This window comes from Callorhinchus milii, unplaced genomic scaffold (assembly GCF_018977255.1).
Source record: "Callorhinchus milii isolate IMCB2004 unplaced genomic scaffold, IMCB_Cmil_1.0 Scaffold25, whole genome shotgun sequence".
Classification (NCBI taxonomy): domain Eukaryota; kingdom Metazoa; phylum Chordata; class Chondrichthyes; order Chimaeriformes; family Callorhinchidae; genus Callorhinchus; species Callorhinchus milii.
In genome coordinates, this window is record NW_024704766.1 from 5957277 (window position 1) to 5979820 (window position 22544).

Consider the following 22544-nt stretch of genomic DNA (forward strand, 5'->3'; position numbering starts at 1 on the left):
CTCAGCTCCTGTTAACCCCGAAAGCCCAAACCCTAACGGGTAGGGTGATCCTAGCTGGACAAGCACAGGAAAGCTTGCCACACAGCAAACATCAATGGCAAGTTACGCAGTTTTAGCTGCTTGGATTCCAGCAGTTACCCCAATGCACGGGTTGCTTTCTGGAATTGGGTAACCGGGATACATCCCTCCACGGAGAGAGAGCGCATTCCGTTCCAACAGTCTATCTATCTATCTATCTCTAATGTGTAGGCAATCCCACATGGGCTCAGCGGGCTCTGGCCTGCTTCATGTCCCCCATCTCGCCCACCCTCCCATTGGCAGACCTTCAGCCACTCTACCCCTACCCTCCGGAACTCCATCCCGCCTCACCCCCTACCTTGCCTCTTTCAAGACCCATCTCAAAACTTTCCTCTTCAACCGTGCCTTCAAACACCCTCCTTACCCCCCACTGCTCACCGCTCTCCGATTCCGACACCCAGTTCTGGTCTAAAAAAACTGTCTAGGGCCTTGGAATATCCTCCCGATGGAAAAGGCACTACACAAATGTATGTTGTTCTATAGGTGTGATGTGTGGGAAACTGAGCTTGTTTGGATACTCTTAAGAACGGTGATTGGTTTCCGTGTCAAGAGTGAATTTAGCCGTCAAATCAGATTATAGAAAAAAAATTACAAAAAAAAGTGCATCTGCATTGGGATTGAGAAAGCGTTGGCCAGGGAGAAATTTGGAGCCCTGTAGCATATTGGTTAGAGCACTTGTCCTGAATTAGGTTATTAGTCAAATTGGCAGAGCACTTTTCTGGGGGTAATAATCCCTTTCAAAAATGATAATTTGGTCACTCAGTCCACGACCGTTTGTGTGACCACTGCCGTGCACAATTGGCTGCTGCGTTTCGTCCACAAAATAGCCAATTCATTTACCAGTATATTCTGTGAAGCGCTTTGAGACGTCTCTGTGACTTGATAAGGCGCTATATCAAATGCAAGGATTATTATTATTACGTTGTTTCAAGGGAGTGCACTCCCCGTGCACTGGCCGATAATCTATCAGATAAATTGTTTATCGCTTTTCGTAGCACTCAAAAGACATGATGAGGCGCTACATCTAATGCAAGGAATATGATTATTATTATTATTATTGTTACATAAATCAGCCTGGAGGCAGATTTATTTCAGCTTATTAGCTTTTCTATGTGTCCAGAATTTGACAAATTCTTGAAAGTCTTGAATTTGAAGACCCATTTCAGGCCGAATCCCCCTTTAAAAGCAACTATCAAATCTGCTTCCACCACCATTTCAGGCAGCGAGTTTCAGACTTGGCGGAAATTTAATTCCTACTTCCCAACAAGCAAACAAACATTGTGAAATAAGAGGCATTTTTATTTTAATAACACACAATCGTCAGTCTTCGGAAGCTTACGGAGACCTCTTATGTATTGCTGTCATAATCCACAAAGTCTGCATAGACATCGGTTGCTTTTTAAACATTCAAAATGTAACAAATTTGAAAAGATAAGTGTTGGTTTCCAAACCAAATATATAATCGACGCATTTCCTTCTCATTGAACGCTATTTACACAGAAAATAGGGCTCCATAGCAAAAGTGAGAGAGAGAGAGAGAGAGAGTGAGAGAGACAGTGAGAGAGAGTTGTAAACGTTCATTTTATTTTGGCCAAAGCTGCCGCTCTTCGCTCTGTGTTCTGGAACAAAGCTCGGATCAGGCTCTTTGCCTCGTTTGGAGAGAATTCCGCAGCGAGTGGACCTTTCCCGTCCGTCCATCTAAAGAGGGGAAAGGGGGGGGGGGGGAGGAGAAGGGAGAATAAGCAAAAAAAGTTTTAAAGACAGAAATGGCCAACAAATTACAATTAATAACCCCTCCTCCCCCCACCCAATCCTTTTGATATTGAAAGATTCTGATTGTAAAAATTCTGACAACTGTAAGCGAGAGGTCTATAAAGCCAGGGAAATGGGACGTCTCAAGGCACTGGACAGTCCAAGGGGTGGGATGTTGGGGAAAAGAAGGCTGAAAGTATGGTCCGTCTTGAGGTGGACCTTGAAATCTTGAAGGAGATGAGGGAAGGGGCAAGTTGAAAGAAATCCAGGATAATAGCGAGAGTTCCAGAGAATAGGGACAGATAGATCAAAAGCCACATCTCCAATGGCAAGGCGAGAGATGTGATGCATTCCTTCTTATAGGAAATACCTCAGGATACAGTGTATAGTTTGAGCGGGATATGACATGTGCCAGAGACTGCTAGGATCAGCGAACTCGATGGATCTTGGTCTTCTTTTACCCGGCAAATTCTTATGTTCTTATGTAGGATGGTGATGAGAGCGAATGAAGGAGAAAAAGGCCACCATTTACTGACGAACACTCACCTGTCCACCAGCTCTTGTAAACTGGCCTGCAGCACGATCATTAGTTCCTTGAATTTCAGCCATTTGGGCACATAGACCGGAACCTCCTCCTGGTACTTCTTGTTTTTGCTCTTGCTCTCGTCAGACAGCGGCTGAAAGATTTGAGGTCCTTCCTCCAGCATGGTCCTGCACAGTGAATACAGGCGGTCGGCATCTTCTGAGGAAATGTCCTACAGCAGCAACAACAAATTGTATTTACGCAGTGCCCTTCGTGTCGGGAGGATGTCCCAAGGAGCTGGGACGAAGCAGAGAAACTTTCAAGACTGCTATAACCATTCTAACAAAAATCCTTAATACAAAACAAACTGGAGCTCGGATAGATATTTCCCATGAGCACAGACCAGAGAACAGTTCCTTCACCTCATCATTTGTTTCAAAGCAACCCAGTCCATCAAACAATGAGAATTACCGATTTGCTAGGTACTGAACTATACATATTTGGGACAATGGCAATTGAGCCTTCCTACACACAAGCATGCATACATATGCTCATGCACACACACCCCCACACAGACGCACACACACAAATAATTTGGGAAGCAAATTTTCAAAAATGCAACAATACATTCATTGCATTGATCACAAAATGGGCCTCAGGAGAAGTATCTCAATTGCTCATCGGTCTCTCCCTCCCTTGATGAACTCTTAGTTTGCTATCCTACAAGTCACTTGATGTCATTTCTTCGACTCGTTTATTTTCACAGAAAATATTCAGAGTGAGGAGAGAACGAAAATATTGGAGATGCCAAAGATAACAGTTGCGCAGTACGTCAGGTCCATATTGATGCGTCCGTAGGAAGGGACAGTAAAGGACTAGCGTAAGGCCTCACCGGTTCTTCCTTCCCTCAAGCCCGAAACTTTAAATGCCAGACACTATCGTTTGTTTAAAGAAAACAGAGGTGATCCATCATATTAATGTAAAAAGTCAGCTCAGAATGCAATATCTCTTGTTACAAATGTTATCTCCGCGTCCTTTAAATTACCTCTAGTGTTGTGACTTTGTTGACAATCTCTGTAATTGCCGTGTTAAGTAAAGTACCCATGGCTTTGCAGTATATATTAACAGGAAGTACATCTTGCCAAACTTTGCCCAGTCTCTTCAACTGATGGATGACCTGCAATCAGACGAAACAAGCAGATTAAAACCAACTTTTGCCGACTGCGGTGATAATACTCAACTAAGTTACATTCATCTGCAACAGTGTGCTGACCCTGCTCTCCACATAGCAGAACACCAAACAGCCAGACTATTCGCTGATCAGGGACACACATTGGCCATCTTCCTGCAGTTATAAACGCACTTTCTTATTAACGCAGCTTCGCTTTGTGTGATTGGGCAGTATTTAGTTTCCCTAAAAATGGGTCCAACATCGCTCGCAAAACCAAGGCCAACACAAAATGGTCGACAGGTTATTGGGTCATCATTTACAGCATCTGCAGTGGGAAAGCTTGCCACATCAATGATAAACTATGTGGTTTTAGCTGGTTAGACTCCAGCAGTTACCCCAATGCACACTCTGGGCTCCCCCCAAGCCTTGGCTCTCGCCAACCTGTGCCTAATACTTTCCGGAATTTGGTAAGCAGGATGACTTCTGAGAGAGCGCATTCCATTCCAACAACCTACCTCTGGAATTTCCAAGTGTAGGAGGGATACCTGGAAATATGCTTAGGGTTTGGATACTTTTAAGCACAGTGACTGGTTTCCGCGTGTGTCAAGGCACCCGGCTGGGCAAAAAAAACGTCATCACTTCCTGGTGGGAAGCAGCAATGGCGGTAATTTGATGAACCTGAAGTTGTTCCTTTTTTTGCTTTCGACTCGCTCTGTCCGTGCGGGGAGTGAGTGCGGAAATGCTGACCAGCGATCCTGCCGGCTTTAGTGCCGGTTGGGATTATAAAGATTCCATCTACCCCCATCATATAACAGGGCTCTGCACTGTATTACAAAGGTGGGTGGGAAATCATGATTAGGTTCTGAATGACAACATGATGGAAGGTTGGGAGTGAAACCACAGAAGCAATCTACATCAAAGGATCTAGCTGATAGCATCGACTGATGTGTGAGATAAAGCCAAAAGCAAGTTCTGCTCTCGTCACTTACAAGCTATGAAGGCGGCTGATCTTCGAGCTCAATCTCACTTGCAGCTAGAGATTCTAATCTAGGAGTTTTATAGTTTTAACAGTTTTTATAATGCCACTAAATAGGACACATTAGTCTCATAAGGAGGCCGTTCAGTCTGTGTTGCCATTTTATTAGATCACAGAAGATCTTTTTAATCCATCACTTTTCTCTTAATACCTTTCCCACGAATCTGTCTCTCAATCAATGGCCGTTTACAGCCTTCTAGAGCAGTGAATTATACTCCCCAATCTATGTTTTTTTTTCTCTGCATTCACCACGTTCATTTGATTTTCGTATTTAGCACTGGAGAATGTGGTTATTGGCCGTTTGTGGGACATTGCTGTGCGCAGATCGGCTGCTCCGTCCACCTACAAACCCTGTCACTACATTTCACGGTACATTTTACCCACAAAATATACAGTCAATTCACTTTACCGTACATTCTGTGAAGAGCTTTAAGACGTCTCAACAACGTGATAAGGATTATTATTATTAGATCCTGTGCAGTGCTTTGAGACTTCCTCCCAACGACTGCCAGGATGGTGGAAGGCGAACTGGTTGGACTTTGGTGTTCTTGCACCTAGCAAATTCTTATGATGTTCTTATTATGTTTACTTGGTAGCTTGGTTGAAACTTTGACACTCAGCAACAGGAAAGCTAATTATCACAATTAAATGCGTTAGTTTTTCCTGCGTGGCTGGTGCTCATTGGGGACAGCCGTTGCAAAAACAGAGGCTGCGAGAATTGGCTAATTTTGCGTCAAAACAAGCTGCTTAAAATAAATGCCAGTTTCAAACTCCCGCTTGTCATACCATTGTTGAGATCATCTGGTGACAAAGACATCGCCCACACTTCTAGGTGCTAAACTAAGCAGTTGGCACACCATGAACAATCACAAGATCTCCAAGAAAATAAAATGTTTCAGTCGATAATTAAGGTGCTTTATTGAAGTGGTCTCATTCTACCGCCATCCTCCACAGTCATTATTGGGATTGCTATGCTCGATCGGGCAATTTGAGCAGCGGGATACTCAAAAACAATTAATTGCACGGCTTCCGCTTACAATTTATGTGCCTCTAAAGGACAAACTCAGGAAAAAATACGAACAAAATCCCACCGGATATCATTCAGAGTTTTAAGAGCTTGCTACGGAGAAATTAAAAAGTACTAAAGATTTGCAGGGCAAAGTACGACTTGCTGAGTACTTCATCGATACTCCCGTTTTCATGACATAGTCTGATCTAAAAGTCACCCCGAGATCTGCACAGATTTTTGGCCTGATTGATACACTGTACACGACAGAATAATAGTAATTGATATAGTGCCTTATCACCTCGTTGAGTTGTCTTAAAGCGTTTGTACGATTGTAAAGGCAGTCTAACCTGTCTGACGGCTTTGTTCGCAGCCGAGTAATTATCCTCATCGTCGAGGTTGGAAAGGTTTCTTGCATTTGACAACCTTTCCAGCAACTCGTCCCTCTGCGAACGCAGCTGGGCCAAGAAGCACTCGGTCCCTGGCCACGAGAAAAGCATCGAGGTTTCAACAGGAGAAAGCACACACGCAAGCACTCAAACGCACACTCACAAGCACGCGCACACTCACAAGCATGCATACACACACAAGCATGCAAAGTTACACACATTCACTCGCGCACACACAAGCACAAAAGTTTGTCTTCCATATCAACATAGAATGCACTTCAACATCAATATTGCAGTTGAAATGATCAGTTCAAAACTTATAAAGCCACCAATCCATCAGTGGCCGCAACAGATTGATTTTAATCTCGCTTCAGCCACAGAATTTACAATCATGAGCAATTCTGAAGAATGAGGTGAGGGTAAATTAAAATCCATTCAGGCAAAACACACAATTTTCCTCGCCATTTTTTTAAGGGTTTATTACTTGGGATCTTCTGGGGAGAAATAATGAAAGCACAATTATACATCAAGAGTGATGGGAGTACTGTGAGCGACATCTGAAAAAACAACCTTTAAAGTGAGTGCAAAATAGTCTCTTTCCCAACTTCGGAGGTCTGTGCCAGATGCCAATGAGAGGCAAGAGCCATCTCAGTGAGGAAGTGAACAAGACAGGATGAAAGGGAAAAACATACAAGAAGACAAACTGTGCACACACCTGGTCACAGAGAGGAACTTACAATAAGAATGGGACAGATATTTGAACAGAACAAAGTTGCAAGGCAATCGAGAAGGAACTGGGGAGTGGACGTCGGCAGCTCCTTCAAAAAGCTGGCGCAGACACGGTGGGCCAAATGGCCTCTGTGCTGTAGGATTCTATGGTTAAAAAATATTACACTCCTTGCATTTGATATAGCGCCTTATCACGTCTTTGAGACATCTCAACACGCTTCACAGAATATACCGTAAAGTGAATTGCCTGTATATGTTGTCGGCAAAAATAAATATATATATTCTACGAACATCCACATTCTGAAATGCTATCCGCTCTAGAACAGTTTTGTTTAAATGAAAGAAGGAATCTTTGCTGTTCACTGCTAACTGAGTGTTACCATTTCCATTAACAGTGTTGCATTCACGTCGGGCAGCTGGCTTTATTGACGCACTGCGACGTGGGCAGTGTGAAAATCATGCCTATGAAGTGATGCCGCCTGCAGCTAACAAGCAGGATCACAAGGATCCCAGTTCTCCAACTTTCCCAGCCTGGACTGAAGTTTAATCTTTCATCAGCTGGAGAAGGAGAGCAGTGAGTGCTGCCCCCCCAGTGGTAGGTTAGAGCACTTTCCCCGCAAGCGAGAGGACCCAGATTCGATTCCCGGGAGGAATGAAACTCGAGGCAAGTTTCCTTACTTCACACACAAGGCTGTGTTTACCCAGCAGTAAGTAGGAACTGGTTGTTAGTCAATTGGCGGATCGCTTCTGCGGGTAATAATCCCTTAAAAAAAAGTTGAGTTATTCATTCCACGACGGTTTGTGGGACACTGCTGTTTGCAATTGGCTGCCAGTTATGCCCACAAAATGTAGTCAGTTCACTTTACATTATATTCTGTGAAGCGCTTTAAGATGCCTCAACGACAAGGATAATTATACATAATAATAATTATACATTATATCAGTCTCAGACTCAAAACCTCTACCTCTGCCTGAGGAGACGCCCAAGCCCCACTCACTCTCAATCAGAATTCACAGCAACATTCACCGCAGGGAGAAGAGATTTTTTTTAAAAATCACGCATAAATGACCCACATTCCACTTGAGTAACTTGCTCTGTTGGGCTGTGGGCATCTTTTTTTTTCCCCTAAAGAAAGGTTAAACATTTTAACAGGGCAACAAATTGCGGAGGGGGCTGGCGGCCCGGGGTGTGTCGTGTCTAGGATTATCGCAATCAAAGACATTGACTGTGGATTTGTAGCTACCGCTAAGCAGAGTTTCAGTGGCCAAATGAGGACAATATTCACAAGAGTAATAGCAAAAATAATAATAATCTTTGCATTTGATATAGCGCCTTATCACGTCTTCGAGACATCTCAAAGGGCTTCACAGAATATACTGTAAAGTGAATTGCCTGTATATTTTGTGGGCGAAACGCGGCAGTCAACTGAGCACAGCAGCGTCCCCACAAACAGTCGTGGATTTAGTGAACAATTGTTTTTTAAATTTCCTGCTAAATACTAACCTTGTGTTTGATGTAATGCCTTACATTTCGGAAGGCCATCTCAAAAGCGCTTCACGGGATTTACCGCAAAGTGTAGCGAACATGTATTTTGTAGGCGGCCAAATGCTTCCGATAGGAAACGTTTCGAAAGATTAGAATGAGGTCGGTGCTCAAATAAATAAGAAACCCAAAGGGAGCCTACCTAGGCGTCTAAAACTCGGCACCAGGTCGACAAAGGTAGCTGCTCCGTCACAAAGAGGGCTTGGCAAACTATAGCGGAACTGGTGTCCCATGGTGATCAGCTGATGGGCTATATACATGCAGTTGTTGTGGTGAATGGCTGCCAGCTGGGGCAACTTCTGCAGGTTCTCCCTGAATGAGATAAGAGGCGATTGGATTCAGCGAGAGGGGAAGACAGTCGGGTACATGTTTTGATTTACTAAAGCCGCGTACAGTGAGATGAGCAGCCAACAGCTCAGCGGCTTAGTGCACGCACGGACATGTACGAGAGACTTAATGCGGAGGTGAAAATTGTAGCCAGCCATGTGTTAATTAGCACATCATTGAAACAGCCGCCTTCCAGAACTGAACCCACAGATGGGTTGAAATCCCACCGTGTACATGCACAAAATCCCAAAGCCAGCCTGCCGCACCATGCTGGGCCACAGATTGCACGATTGAGTGCTGCTTAGCAGATTCATTCTGATATTATTGCCGAGTTAAAGCCATCTTCCGTCCCCGCAGTTCAACAAAACACGACCCCACCTCGCAATTTTCACCCCCACCCCGTGGTTACAAAACTCTGAACGCAATGGTGAAGAAATGAAAGGGTAGAGGGGATCACAGACTTACTTGTGATAGGTGGGGACCACATCATAGAATAAGTGGAAAATGTTTCGCACTGTGTAGAACAGCTGAACAGCACTGGAGAGAGAAAGCAATATGAAAAAAGATATAATCACCTCCAGGTGCACAAACCCAAAGTCTGCGTAACAATAATCCTTGCATTTGATATAGCGCCTTATCACGTCGTAAAGACGACTCAAAGCGCTTGACAGTAAAGTGTAAAGTGGTGTGTGTGACTGTGCGCATTTCATTGGTTAAACGTAAACGTGAATGTCAAAGTTACTGCAAAATCCAACTCTGTAATTGTGAGAGACTTCAAAAAAAACCTTTTGTTAAATTGATATTGATTTAAAGCAATGCAACGACTGGAAAGTAAAATAGGAACAGACAGAGCTATTCGGACAAGTTCTAAGATACATCTCTCCATTGGGAATTGGGCTGATGAGCTAGTGTACAAAGGAACACTGAAATTGACCAACCGATCACGTACCATCAATGAGCAGCTCATACATCAATTACAGGCCGTCTCTACCATCAATTACAGAAGAAATACCCACTAAGCAAGAGACATTTTGAATCTGAATCTGCAATGCACCAACCAGATAACCCGATGTGGAGTCCTGTAACGTGTTGGTTAAAGCACTCGCCTCACAAGCGAGAGGACCTGGGATCGATTCGCAGGCAGGGTGAAACCATAGGCAAATTTCCTTACTCCACACGCCTGTTTAGCGAGCAGATTACTTAAGAACCCGGATGTTAGCTGATTTGCTTAGCGCTTTTCTGGGAGTAATAATCCCTTCATAAAAAGGATACAAAATTATTTATTCACTCAATCCTTGACTGTTTGTGGGACACTGCTGTGAACAATTGGCTGCCTCTTTTCGCCCACAAATAGTCAATTCACTTTATAGTATATATACTGTAAAGCGCTTTGAGACGCCTCAAAGTCATGATAAGGCACTATATCAAATGCAAGGATTATTACTATAATCTTTTTTCTCAGTTAGTGTGAGACTGCATCAATTCAGCAATTTGTGTTTGTTTCATAGAAGGTACAAACAGCTCAATTAAAATGCGTGGTTAAATGTGAAATCTGTCTAGTTGTTCACTCTATTTCTATTACTTTTAAGTAATGACTCTGTCTGGCTTGTTCATCCCACTTAGAAAAAAAAAGCTTTGATCTGTGACCAGCTGGCAGAGTAAATAAGAATAATCCTTGCATTCTTGCCAGCAGCTCATTACAGAAAGTTGGTATGTAGGCCAGGCAGCCATTTAATAAAGCCTGGCACAGACTAAACCAATATAAACCCTGAAGTGGGCTAGATAAATATGAACATATTGATAACTATCTTCCCTAAAAGGCTGTGGATGCTGGATCCATTCAAATTTTCAATACTGAAGCGGATAGATAGGTCAGGGTATCAAGGGATATGGGGCAAAGGCGAGTATTCTGGAGTCGCGGTACAGATCAGCCATGATCTAATTGAATGGGGCTGAATAGCCCCCGCCTGTTCCTATATCAATAGCAACCAAATTATTCAACCAAGTAAAAATGGCAGCCTCTTGGCTTCATTGTGCCTCTACAATGTCTCCCAACAACAGATGGTGATTGGGACATTGAAATTGTCACTCTACGAGAAACAATATCACCACTATTCAGTAAGTTTCATTTTTGGTTTAATTGGACTAGGTTTGGCCTTGTTAAAGCGTCAGACCCATTTGCAGCAACATTCTTAATGGTTTTATTAAGTGCCAAGTTAGTCCAATCAAATCTCTCCTGCATTCACCATTCAAAATTAGAATGTTAGGTACAGTTTGAAATGAATGCGCTGATTAAAGCACTTTGAGATACCCTCCTGACACGGAAGGCTCTATATAAATGTAAACTGTATTAACAATAATCCTTGCATTTAATATAGTGGCTTATCACATCTCAAACCACTTCACAGAATATACTAGAAAGTGAATTGTATCAAATGAGGCACAATATCTGTATTTTAGTGAAGCACATGCTGTGTGTTTGAGAGGCACACATGTGTACTAAGTGAAACACGTGTGTGTTGATAAATATGACAATAGAGCTCTGTTTCGTTGGCTATACCTGCTTGTCTTTTCCCCCTCTTTACCAGTCTTCAGTTCACACCTGAAGACTTTCCTCGTTGACCATACCTACAGTCGCCTCCCCTCTCTTGCTGGTTCATCATCAAGCTCCACCATGGTTAAGCCCTCAGAAACGCTACCCTACTTGAAAGCCACTGTATAAATTCAAAGCGTTGTTTTTCTTCTTATGTGACATAATAGCATATTTCAAGACAGAACCCAGAACAAAAAAATGCCACCACAAACTAAGAGGCAGAATTTTAGAAGTAGTGGGCCGTAGTAAAGTAAAGCCTTATACAGGGTGACCAAAAAGTCAGGACATCATTTATTTTACTAATAATTACTTTATTTCTTCAAAGAGAGTTCATTGCATTAAAAAAAATCTTCATTTTAAGATTTAAAAATAAATTAAAACACATAAAAAGATATTGTTGCAATGGTATCATGACTTTTTGGTCACCCTGTATAAGGTGGTGGTCGGGGTAGACGAACGTTCCAGTTAAATTGACCATTGACGCTTCTACAAGAGCACACGCAACTCAAACCATGTAATGAAACAGCATCAGGAACAAGGAGACCAAAATCAGGAATGTACTGTAGATACGAGTATCTGCTGCCACCTGGTGCTCCACAAGCAAATGCGAACTGAATGCGAAAAACAGTTTGAAAGTCCTTTTGTACAAAATGTTAACATCTTTAATGTTTGTATCTCAAAGTCCCTTTGAGGTGCTTTCTGTGTTGACACGCTAGTTAATTTTCTGAAACCCTCTCCTGAGCTCAATCCCTCCCGCCTAGCCCCCTCCTCCCCATCATGAGGTCACGCCTGAATACCTTCCTTTTCGACCGTGCTTGTGGGACGGGACGTGTGTGCGTATGTGTGTGTGTGTGTGCGCTCAGTGTTGTGCTCTGCCACTGTCAAGCACTCTGGGACTCTACCCGGCATGAGGGGCTCTATATAAAGCAACTTCTCGTTGTTGACGTAAACACAAGCAAGTTTATACAAAGTTAGCAGCGGAGAGAATGCTGCCCTCTATTGTACAGATTTTCTTCGAAGAAAAAAGTTACATCTGGACATTATATTATTACTTATAACAATAATTATAAATAATCTTTACGTTTGATTATAGCACCTCTCATATAGTATATATATACACACAAACATATAATTATAATAATCCTTGCATTTGATTATAGCTTTTTTCACACCTGAAAATGACTATATTTGTGGGTGAAACACAGCAGCCATTTGCGCACAGCAGCTTCCTCACAATCAGTCGTGGATTGAAATGACCAATTTTTTTTATTTTTTTTTTAGGGATTATTATCAGGCTTGTAGAGTAAGAAACTTGCCCAAGGCTTCACAATGCCGGGAAGCAAACCCAGATCTCTCGCTTGCAAAGCGAGTGCTCTAACCACTGAGCTACAGGACTGCACAATAGCCTGATATTAACAGTGAGAACCTCTATATAGTCTGATATTAACAGTGAGAACCTCTATATAGTCTGATATTAACAGTGACACCTCTATATAGTCTGATATTAACAGTGACACCTCTATATAGTCTGATATTAACAGTGACACCTCTATATAGTCTGATATTAACACTGACACCTCTATATAGTCTGATATTAACAGTGAGAACCTCTATATAGACTGATATTAACAGTGAGAACCTCTATATAGTCTGATATTAACAGTGACACCTCTATATAGTCTGATATTAACAGTGACACCTCTATATAGTCTGATATTAACAGTGAGAACCTCTATATAGACTGATATTAACAGTGAGAACCTCTATATAGTCTGATATTAACAGTGACACCTCTATATAGTCTGATATTAACAGTGACACCTCTATATAGCCTGATATTAACAGTGACACCTCTTCATAGTTTATATGTGTATATATACACACACACACAAAAAGCTGTGTTTGGTTGATTATAAGTGACGCAGCAACATAGTTTGGTACCATCATTCAAAACAGTGAGTCAGAGCCTAAAGAGCAAAAGCGGAAGAAAGAAATTCACTCATTTAAGTCATTGCGACCAATATAAATATATTCAATATAAAAATGCGCAAAGTACGAATTATGTCAAACTTGCATAGAATATTATCTCTTGAAGGGACTTACAACAACAACAACAACAAATTTGTATATCGCCTTTCACGTCGGGAGGATGTCCCAAGGCGCAGATGACTTCGGCAGATGTACGACTTAGGTAAGCGACTGCACAATTTATACAGATCAGACCTGCCCAAGTTTTACTTTATTTCTCACCCTGTGAGCTCCTGTCAAAAGAGGACTTAAATAGTCATGTTCGGAACTGTCCTCTGAGAAAAGTACAGCGTTAAGACAGAATCTCTGTGATAAGTAACCATAGGTCGGAGACGATATACAAATTACTTTTGTAATCCAGGAAGTGAAAGTGTACTCATCAACTTATCCTGGATTTCTCCCACTCCCTCTTGAGGAATGAAATAATTACAGATGTGAAGGAAGCAGATGCACGGTATACAGACACTTATAATCAGTCCCACCAGGAACATTGCAGCCGTACAAGTGACAGCTATTATATTCAGTGAAATATTACACAAGACATGGTGGGGGTGGACAGACAGATCAGCATCTTAGAAACTTGAGCATGGAGGCAAACTTGCAATCTTACGTGAGAACATCAGAATTGCTAGACAAAAGACCACCAAGATCCATCCAGTCGCCTTCCGCCATCCTGGCAGACACATGCGCAGGTCATGTCCCAAACTATATGCTGTACCCCACAATATTATTTCCCAATAGAAATCTATCTGATTTGTGATGTACCTTGAAATGTCACAAAGGACTTGCATAATTTTTGTCAAGTGTAACGACTCCGTTTTCTTAATGCATCCAAACAGGAGAGATTATAAATGGTATTACAATTATTAGAATCTGCAAGAAAATGAGATTCTCATGAGGTGAACACCGCTATTTATGTGGCTGACCCTAAAAGCTACAACTACAGAGGTCATTACCAAAACATTAGTATCAGCTACAAAGCCTGTGAAAAGAACCTGTAGGGAGTGTATTTAACAAAATAAATATTTGAATAGCCAGTTCAATGTTGTATTTAAAACCCAGCGAGAAACACTGCTGAAAAGAGTAAATTCATCCGGGGTTAATAATCTCTTCCAAACCAAAAATATTAACAATAATTTGGTCAATCAATCCAAGACTGTTTGTGGGACGCTGCTGTGCGCAATTGGCTACTGCGTTTCGTACACCAAATACACAAATCAATTCACTTTACAGTATATTCTGTGAAGCACTTTGAGACGTCTCGAAGACGTGCTATATAAAATACAAGGATTATTATATTATTATCACTGTCTGTCTGACCCATCTCTTACCACTCATTGGTTGCATCCGTGGCTTCTGACAGGGTTTGGTAGGCCAACTCGATCAGGTTCTGGACAGATTCGCTAATGCGGCAGGCAGGCAGGCACAGCGAGCGGTAACCGAGCTGCTTCTCGTTCCCTAAACTCACTATATCTTGGGCAGCCGGGCTGGTCACTTTCGGCACTTTTGCCTTCCTGGCCGGGGCGGGTAGTTTTGGTAAAGGCATTTTAGAATCTAGGGGTATCTGAAGGTGAAAAAACAAAAAATAGTCGACCGAGATTTCAGATTAGCAATTTTGTATCACATTCAAATTTGTCTTGCAAAACGAAAGCTAGAATTAGAGAATACAATTTTCATTTATATTGCGCATTTTATGTGGGGTGGCGGTGGTGGCGGGGGGAGAGAGCGCTTCACACTAATTGTTGAGCAACCAAGCTGGAGGAGAATTATACAGCCTTAAATGAGCATTCAGCCATTAGCCATGGGCTGACAGGGCTATTTAGTTGCACTCCTATGTCATTTCTCCATTTATAATAATAGTAGTCCTAACATTCGATATATCGCCTTTTCACATCGTTGAGAAGTCTCAAAAGCGCTTCAAAGAATATAAAGTGCACTGACTATTTTTTGTGGGTAAAACGCGTGCAGCAGTTTCCCACAAACAGTTGTTTTAAGCTGCAAGGCTAACCAAACAAGGTTTCAGAACAACAAAGTCTTTCTCACTTAGTCACCCAGATCACGAGCAGCTTTGCTGAGATCTCCAGACTTGCTATTGGCAGGTTTTTGTCAAGTTACATCCTAACCTGCAAGGTGCAATGTTCCACATCCTGAACATAGCACACCTGAAGATTCAAACATCATTTGCCCACAAAATAGTCACTCCACTTTACAATATATTCATTCTGTGCAGCAGAACGTCTCAAGACGTCTCAATGATGTGATAAAGCACTATATCAAATGCAAGGATTATTATCATACATAAGCAAATGTAGTGCTGATTGGTGTTTTTAATAACACTACAGTACTTTACAGGGAACAGTCCGATGCTCTACTTGAGGCGCTACATTGACCACACTGGCAGGCAGACCTTCAGCCTCTCTGACTCCACCCTCTGGAACTTAAACCCAGTCCTTCCACCTTTCCCCCCAAGACCCGTCTAAAGACCCTCCTCTTCATCCTTCGGTCACCCTCCTACCTCTACCTTGCCCGCCCTCCACCCCTGCTGATCCCAACCAACAACAACAACAAAATTCCATTTATAGAGCACCTTTCACGTCGGGAGGACGTCCCAAGGCGCTGAAACCACCAGCTTGGGTTTGGATTCCCGACTGTCCAAGTGAAAGGCGCTATACAAATGTAATTTTGTATTGTTGGATTGCATTTAGGTGCTTCACCTTCACAGTGTTGTGGATCTCGGTCGTCATGAGGATCCTAGCAGTCACAATCACGTCTTGGCATTTTTTGCTGGCAAAGTGAGTGTTTATGTTCCTGGCGTATTCCAGCAGGTCAGTGGAATCACTGTTTAAAACCTGCAACTCTCTGAGTTTGTCCTCAAACCTTTCCGTTTCTTTTATCACCTAGGGGAGGAGAAAGAAATTTTTAAAAATCAGCCCATTACAATGCAGTGTCTGAAGGGGACTTAAACCATCGCGTTAAGCATTCAGAGAGATCACTGACCGTGAAGGGTACTATATAGAATCATAGAACCTTACAGCACAGAAGGAGGCCAACTCGGCCCATCGTGCCTGCGTTGACTTTTTGAAAGAGCAATCCAATTAGTTCCACTCTCCTGTGTCTTTCCCCATAGCCTCGCTAAAAAAAATTTCAAGTAACTATCCAATTCCCTTTTGAAACATATAAAGTTGTTGTAGTAAAGGGGTCAGCCTCAGCCTGTATTTCAAAACATAAAGTAAACAATTTGCATTTAACTAGCGCACTTCACGTGGGGTGGAGTCCTAGAGCGCTTGACAGTGGCGGAGTCTGACTCCGAGTCAGGGGCTTCCCGGGTATCCTTTAAATCCAAGACTTCTGAAGCGATCCAAGCTTTCTTTACTCAGCAGATTCCAACGGTTGCCAATTAATTTTCCTGATCTGCCAGCAGGCAAGCTTTAGTGTCGCACATCTTCTTACCTCTTCATATTGCTCCAGTTGGCTGCTGTTGGCTGGTATCGAATTTACTAAACAGTTCTTAATAATGCTTTCGGATAAATCCTTCCAGATCATGGCACCCAGCATCTCTGCCAGGATTACATCCTGCTTTGGATTAAAGTCCACAGAATCCCCAACAGGCGCATCTAATACCAACATGAAAGGAAAAGATAAAACAGATTTTAACCATTCAATGCTAACCTTTCTTAAAAAAGTTATAAATGATGCAGGTAAAATTATTTCACAAAACAGCTGTTAGAATAATCCTTGCATTTGATATAGCGCCTCATTGAGACACCTCAAAGCGCTTCACAGAATATATCATAAAGTGGACAAAACGCTAAATGCAGATCCTGGAAATCTGAAACAAAAATAGAACTCAGCAGGTCAGGTAGCATCTATGGAGAAAGGAAAGTGAGTCAACGTTTCGGGTCCACAAAACGGTTCTGACGAAGGGTCGTGGACCTGAAACGTTGACTCACTTTCCTTTCTCCATAGATTGTGCCTGACCTGTTGAGTGTTCTCAGCGACTTCCTACATTGTAAAGTGGATTGACTGTACATTTTGTGGATGAAACGTGGCAGACTATTGCGTTTTATTTAGTTTTGAAAGGATTATTACCTATGGAATGCGATCTGCCAATCAGCTAACAACTGGGTTCCTACTTATCGTAGGTAAACTATTAGTTAGGGGAGAGAGTACCAATCACAATTTTGTAGTCTTTGAGAAGGAGATTGGAAGAGAGGGAAAGATTAAAAAAAGGACATACTTAGCAGATGTTGATGGAGAAAGCCCATGACAACAACCATCTTGCGGTAAACCTCAACCGGCGTTGTGTGATTTGACTTGCTTTTCATTGCACTGAAGCGCAAAATGGCGTCGTGTGTCTGAAGTTCAATCTCAACATCGAGGAATGGATCGACTATCAGTGGCTTCAGGATATATTTCAGCAGCTTCTGACCTGTAACATTCAGAAATGTGCATGCCATGAGCTTTAAAGGACCTGGTGGGAGAGGAGGCTGGAACATATGCACAAAATTATATGACTCATTCAGTCAAGTGCGGAGTCATTTACTCCACAAATTGGAAGCTTATTATTTTGGATTGTAAGTGAAGTTTTACCAATTACATTTTATATGCCTGCTAAGCCATTATACTCAATTCCGACTAACCCAGCCAAGAATGGAACAGCAAACTACAACAACTTGCATTTACATGGCGCCCTATAGGAAGAATATGTGGAATGCAATGTGGTGAGATTAGCAGCCCCCATTCCACCACCCTCTTCTGCACCAATCATATTCTCCCCTCACCTTGCCCTTTATCCAACATGGAATTAAAACCAGTTTGTAATGGATAACACCCATAGTAATATTTGTATTTGGAAAAAATAATTATTTGAGCCAAATTTACAGGGGAAACTTTCTTACTGAAGAATTTCAACTTGCTGTTCAGTTCACCGAGGATGGCAAAGGCCTGAAGGATGGAAACCAGTAGAGGCTCCAGGTCACTCTTTTTCTTCGGTGTCATGTTACACAAGCGCAGCTCGGTCTTCAAAGTCCACTCAAGTAAATCATCCGCTGGACAAGACATAGGGGAAATTCAAGATTAGTTCCAGGGCTATTCTCACTTGCTACAAGTCAAGCTGGAAGCCAGGTGCACTGCTCTTCCAGTTAACACAGGTCCATTGACTACCCCAATCACCAACACCATAAGTGAAGCAGCACTATTCTAAAGATTGCTGTAACAGTCATAAACCCCAATTTTTTTCTTACACGGAATTACAACCTGTTCAGCTCCATTTGGAATGTATAACACTCGTGTTCCACAATATTAATTCTGCGCATGAAAAAAAGCGCACAAAATTCACAAATAAAACTTTCTTACTAAAGAATTTGCTGAAGGAGGATTATTAAACACTTTTTATCAAGAGGACAATACAACACATCCCAACGGAGCAAGAGAATGAAACAGAAGAGACAGGGAGAGAGAGGATAAAAAAAAATGTGGTACTTTGAACATTACAATTTTAGAATGTACAACCCATTGGCAAAAGATGCAAAAGTTTTCAAATGAATTTTTTCAAATTAACAAGACTTATTTTCAGAACTATTTTACTTTTGTGCTGTGAGCTGCCTCACCCTTTGTCGGAGCTGGTGAAGGGGGCAGGTTCCAGACAGCCAGCTTCCGCCACTCCTCGTTCAGATGATACAGCAGGTTCTCCTTCTGGATGATGAGCTCAGTGCTCAATGCCTGCAGGATCTTCAGCTCAAAGCCCTTCCTTGATTTGAGCTGTTGAAGGCTGCACTGAGCCTGCCAGAAACAAGCAAGCACACAGTTCAATGTTAAATCCTTTCATACAAAGTTCAAATCTCCAGCTTCACAAATCTTAACAGCGTTGTGACAAAAATGTCCTGCGTCCTTATAACAACAACAAACATTTACATAGCGCCTTTCATGTCGCGAGGATGTCCCAAAGCAGAGTATTGCGTCAGCCTGGCACACTGGTAGCACTCTCGCCTCTGAGTCACAAGGTTGTGGGTTCAAGCACGTCTGGACTTGGAATCGCATCGTCTATGTCGAGATTCCAATGCAGTGCTGAGTGGGGAAGGGTGTGTTGAGTTATTAGAGGTGCGTCCTGTGGATGAGATGTTAAACTGAGGTCCCGTCTGCCTTTTCAGATGGAAGTTAAAGATCCCATGACACTATACGAAAAGTGAAGGGAATTTCTCTCTCCCGGTGTCCCAGGCAATAAATCTCCCAAATAAATTGGTCACTCATGGCTGTTTGCGGGATATTGCTGTGCGCAAACTGGCTTCCTTCCACATTGCGCTCACAAAATACAGTCAATCCACTTTACAGTTCATACCAAAGTACTCTGAGACGTCTCGACAACATGATAAGGCACTATATATAGAATAATAGAAAGACTTTCAAATGAGATATTAAACAGTCTGCCAATCATATCAGTGAAGTGACAACTCCAACAAACTTTTTTGTAAGGTGTCCCCATTGCTCGAAATGAACATAAATAGTAAACAGTAAAGTTATTTCAAAAGCCACTTGTGTGGGGTGGGTGAGCCTTACCTTGTTGAGGTGAGTAGCAGCTTTGGAGTAGTTCTTTTCTAACAAAGCTCGGTGGTTGCTTTCAAGGGCAGTATCAAACTGAGGGAAAAAAAGCAAGAAAAAATATTGTTATTAAAACAAATCATTAACATAGGAACAGGAGTGGGCCATTCAGCCCTTCGATCCTGTTCCACAATTTAATTAGATCATGGCTGATCTGTACCTCGACTAATCCTTTCAATTCCAATTTCCTGCTTTCTCTCCATATCCCTTAATATCCTGACCAACCAAAAATCTATCAACTTCACTCTTGAAGGTGCGGCTGGATCCAGGATACCAAACACAACGAGTATTCTCAGAGATCTTGAATTCCAAAATGTACAATCTCTGGACTAAACTCTGGCATCACAAAACCTAGACTAGCAAACTAAAACTCCTATACAGAGTAAGTGATCAGATTTGGCTCACAGCGCTGGGATATTGTCAGATTTTGTAAATCTCAATTTAACACTTCACATCACAACAAAAAATTACATTAGTATAGCGGCTTTCACACTGGGAGGACGCCCCACCGATTTGCCAATAAAAGGAATAGTCACTTCATTTGGTAACAATTACTGGTTATGTACTTTAAGACTCGCTTTAGTTGCTATCTCAAATGTATATTTATTATTAAATTGATTGTCTTTATATTTTAAAAATATACAAGTATTTAAAGGACAAACTCTGGTTGCCAACAAACATTCACTGAAGACAAATCATAAAATACACCTCTTCTTCCCCTTCCCCCCATGCCCAACCCCCAACTCACCTCCTGTAGCTGCCTCAGCACACTGAGTAAAAGTGTGCTTTTTTCCAGCTGTTGCTTCAACTCACTGAACTCAGTCACAGCAACTCGGAGGTCACGTTGCACCTGTACAGGCAAAGCAAGATCACAGGGCTGATTTAAGGATTGAAGTGCAAAGCAATCAGGTATTCTGTGCGCCAGGATAATTTCAAGAGGTTTCTGTTTTATTCAGAATCAAACCCATCCACACTCGTAGATTCACAATAGAAAACGTTAATTAAACTTCTCTCAACTCTTTGAACCCACGGTCACAATACGAGATATGCAATCTGCCAGGCAGCTAAAAAGAGCACTTGAAGGCTTTATTATTTTACATTATTTTGTACATATGTAATGGCCTTTTAGCGGCTTGTAGTCGCAGCTTCTTGGGGGGCAGAATAATTGCAGCAGCCGGTTGTTCTGCCCTCCAACTACCTCTCAATGCCACGGCCTCAGTATACTGAGTGCTCCCAGCAACTTCTGTTTTTATTTATTTCAGATTTCCAGCCTCTGCAGTATTTTGCTCATTTCCTTCTTGAAGATCCTCTTCAGTCAATACCTCGTTTTCAATCTGTGATTTCAGAAGGTCGATCTCCATCGAGATTCCATCCACCTGAGATACCAAATCCTCTGCATTTTTCAAACTTGGGATAAACTCCTCGTACTTCTTGTTGATCATGTCGCACACCTCACCCTGAGATAAAACAAAGCCGTCTTACAAGTGTCACAAGTCTTTTCTTCGCCTCAGCAGCACAACAAACCGACAGGAAAATTACAGCAACCGCTTGACTTATTCATTACAACCAGAAAACTCCCCCTTCCTCAGCAGCAATCCTCTCCCTTCACCTGCACACCCCCCACCACCAGGAGCCTCTCCCCCACCCCCACCACTCTCCCCCTCCCGAACCCCTCTTTCCCCCCTTCCGAACCCCTCTCCCGAACCCCTCTCCCCGAACCCCTCTCTCCCACCCTCTCCCCCCCTCCCGAACCCCTCTCTCCCCCTCCCCGACCCCCTCTCCCCGAACCCCTCTCTCCCACCTTCTGCCCCCTTCCCGACCCTCTCTCTCCCCCTCCCCGACCCCCTCTCCCCCCCTCTCCCCGAACCCCTCTCCCCGACCCTCTCTCCCTCCCTCCCGACCCCCTCTCCCCGAACCCTCTCCCCCCTCCCGAACCCCTCTCCCCCCCTCCCGACCCCTCTCTCCCACCCTCTCCCCCCTCCACGACCATCTCTCCCCGCCTCCCGAACTCCCCTCCCCGACCCTCTCTCTCCCCCTCCCCGACCCTCTCTCTCTCTCTCTCTCCCCTGAAGACTCCCTCGGGTCCCTCTCCCCCTCACGCCAGCGCCAGCCCCAGCCCGGCCCCCTCCCCGGTGCCAGGCTCGCGGCCTGGTGGCCTCCTCAGGGCCCCCGCTTTGCTTTTCCTTCTTACAACAACAATAATAATATTTTTTTTTAAAAAAAACTCCTATTTCACGTCCTTACCTTCACCTCGTCCACCCTGCGCGACAGTTTGCTGATCTTGATGCCGATATCCTCCTTCTCCAGCTTCCCCGACGACGCCAACACCTCAGCGACGAACGACGACATCTTCCTTCCTCCCCTTCCCGCCGGCGGCGGCCGACGCCGACCGTTAGCGGCCGAGCTGCCTCTCACTGCGCAGACTCCGCCCCGCCACGCCTGCCGGGAGCTGTAGTTCTTTTTTCTCCCCCCCCCCTTCTTCACGTCAGCGCCCTCGTTCTGCGCCTGCCCCGCACCCGCGAAGCACTCCGGGAGTTGTAGTTCGCGCACTCTCTCCCGATCTCCGGCTTGCGGGCTGCGACCCACTCCGGACGCATGCGCGTCGCGCGCATAGAGCTTATGGGAGTTGTAGTTCTCTTGCTGCCGCCCCGCCTCGCTTGTAACTACAACTCCCGTGAACCATCGCGCTTTCTATTCAAACCCAAAGGCGGGAGGGCAGGCAGTCCACCCACCATCCACGTGGGAAGAGGATCTCTTGAATTATTTACTACT

The 22544-nt window shown here is 43.4% G+C and overlaps 1 protein-coding gene across 1 annotated transcript; it reads right to left on the reverse strand.

Annotated features, from left to right (window-relative positions):
- Window positions 1–1356: 1356 nt before the first annotated feature.
- On the reverse strand, window positions 1357–22195 carry zw10 (zw10 kinetochore protein). The gene is made up of 16 exons (XM_007908790.2): window positions 22017–22195; window positions 21095–21229; window positions 20521–20622; window positions 19731–19808; window positions 18785–18956; window positions 18074–18223; window positions 17413–17604; window positions 16626–16789; window positions 15890–16072; window positions 14507–14739; window positions 9020–9091; window positions 8370–8539; window positions 5917–6047; window positions 3399–3530; window positions 2377–2585; window positions 1357–1776 (listed from the first exon to the last, which is right to left on the reverse strand). Exons 1-16 carry the CDS (start codon window positions 22119–22121, stop codon window positions 1656–1658), a joined length of 2349 nt encoding a protein of 782 aa, XP_007906981.1. The 5' UTR covers window positions 22122–22195; the 3' UTR covers window positions 1357–1655.
- Between the last annotated feature and the right edge of the window lie 349 nt (window positions 22196–22544).

Coding starts and splice junctions, on each gene's coding strand:
- zw10 (XM_007908790.2), bottom strand. CDS start 22,121: ATGTCGTCGTTCGTCGCTGAGGTGTTGGCGTCGTCGGGGAAGCTGGAG. Junction 2,586..3,398: donor ACAAAGTCACAACACTAGAG/GTAATTTAAAGG, acceptor TTGCTGCTGTAG/GACATTTCCTCAGAAGATGC. Junction 1,777..2,376: donor TTACAAGAGCTGGTGGACAG/GTGAGTGTTCGT, acceptor TCCCCTCTTTAG/ATGGACGGACGGGAAAGGTC.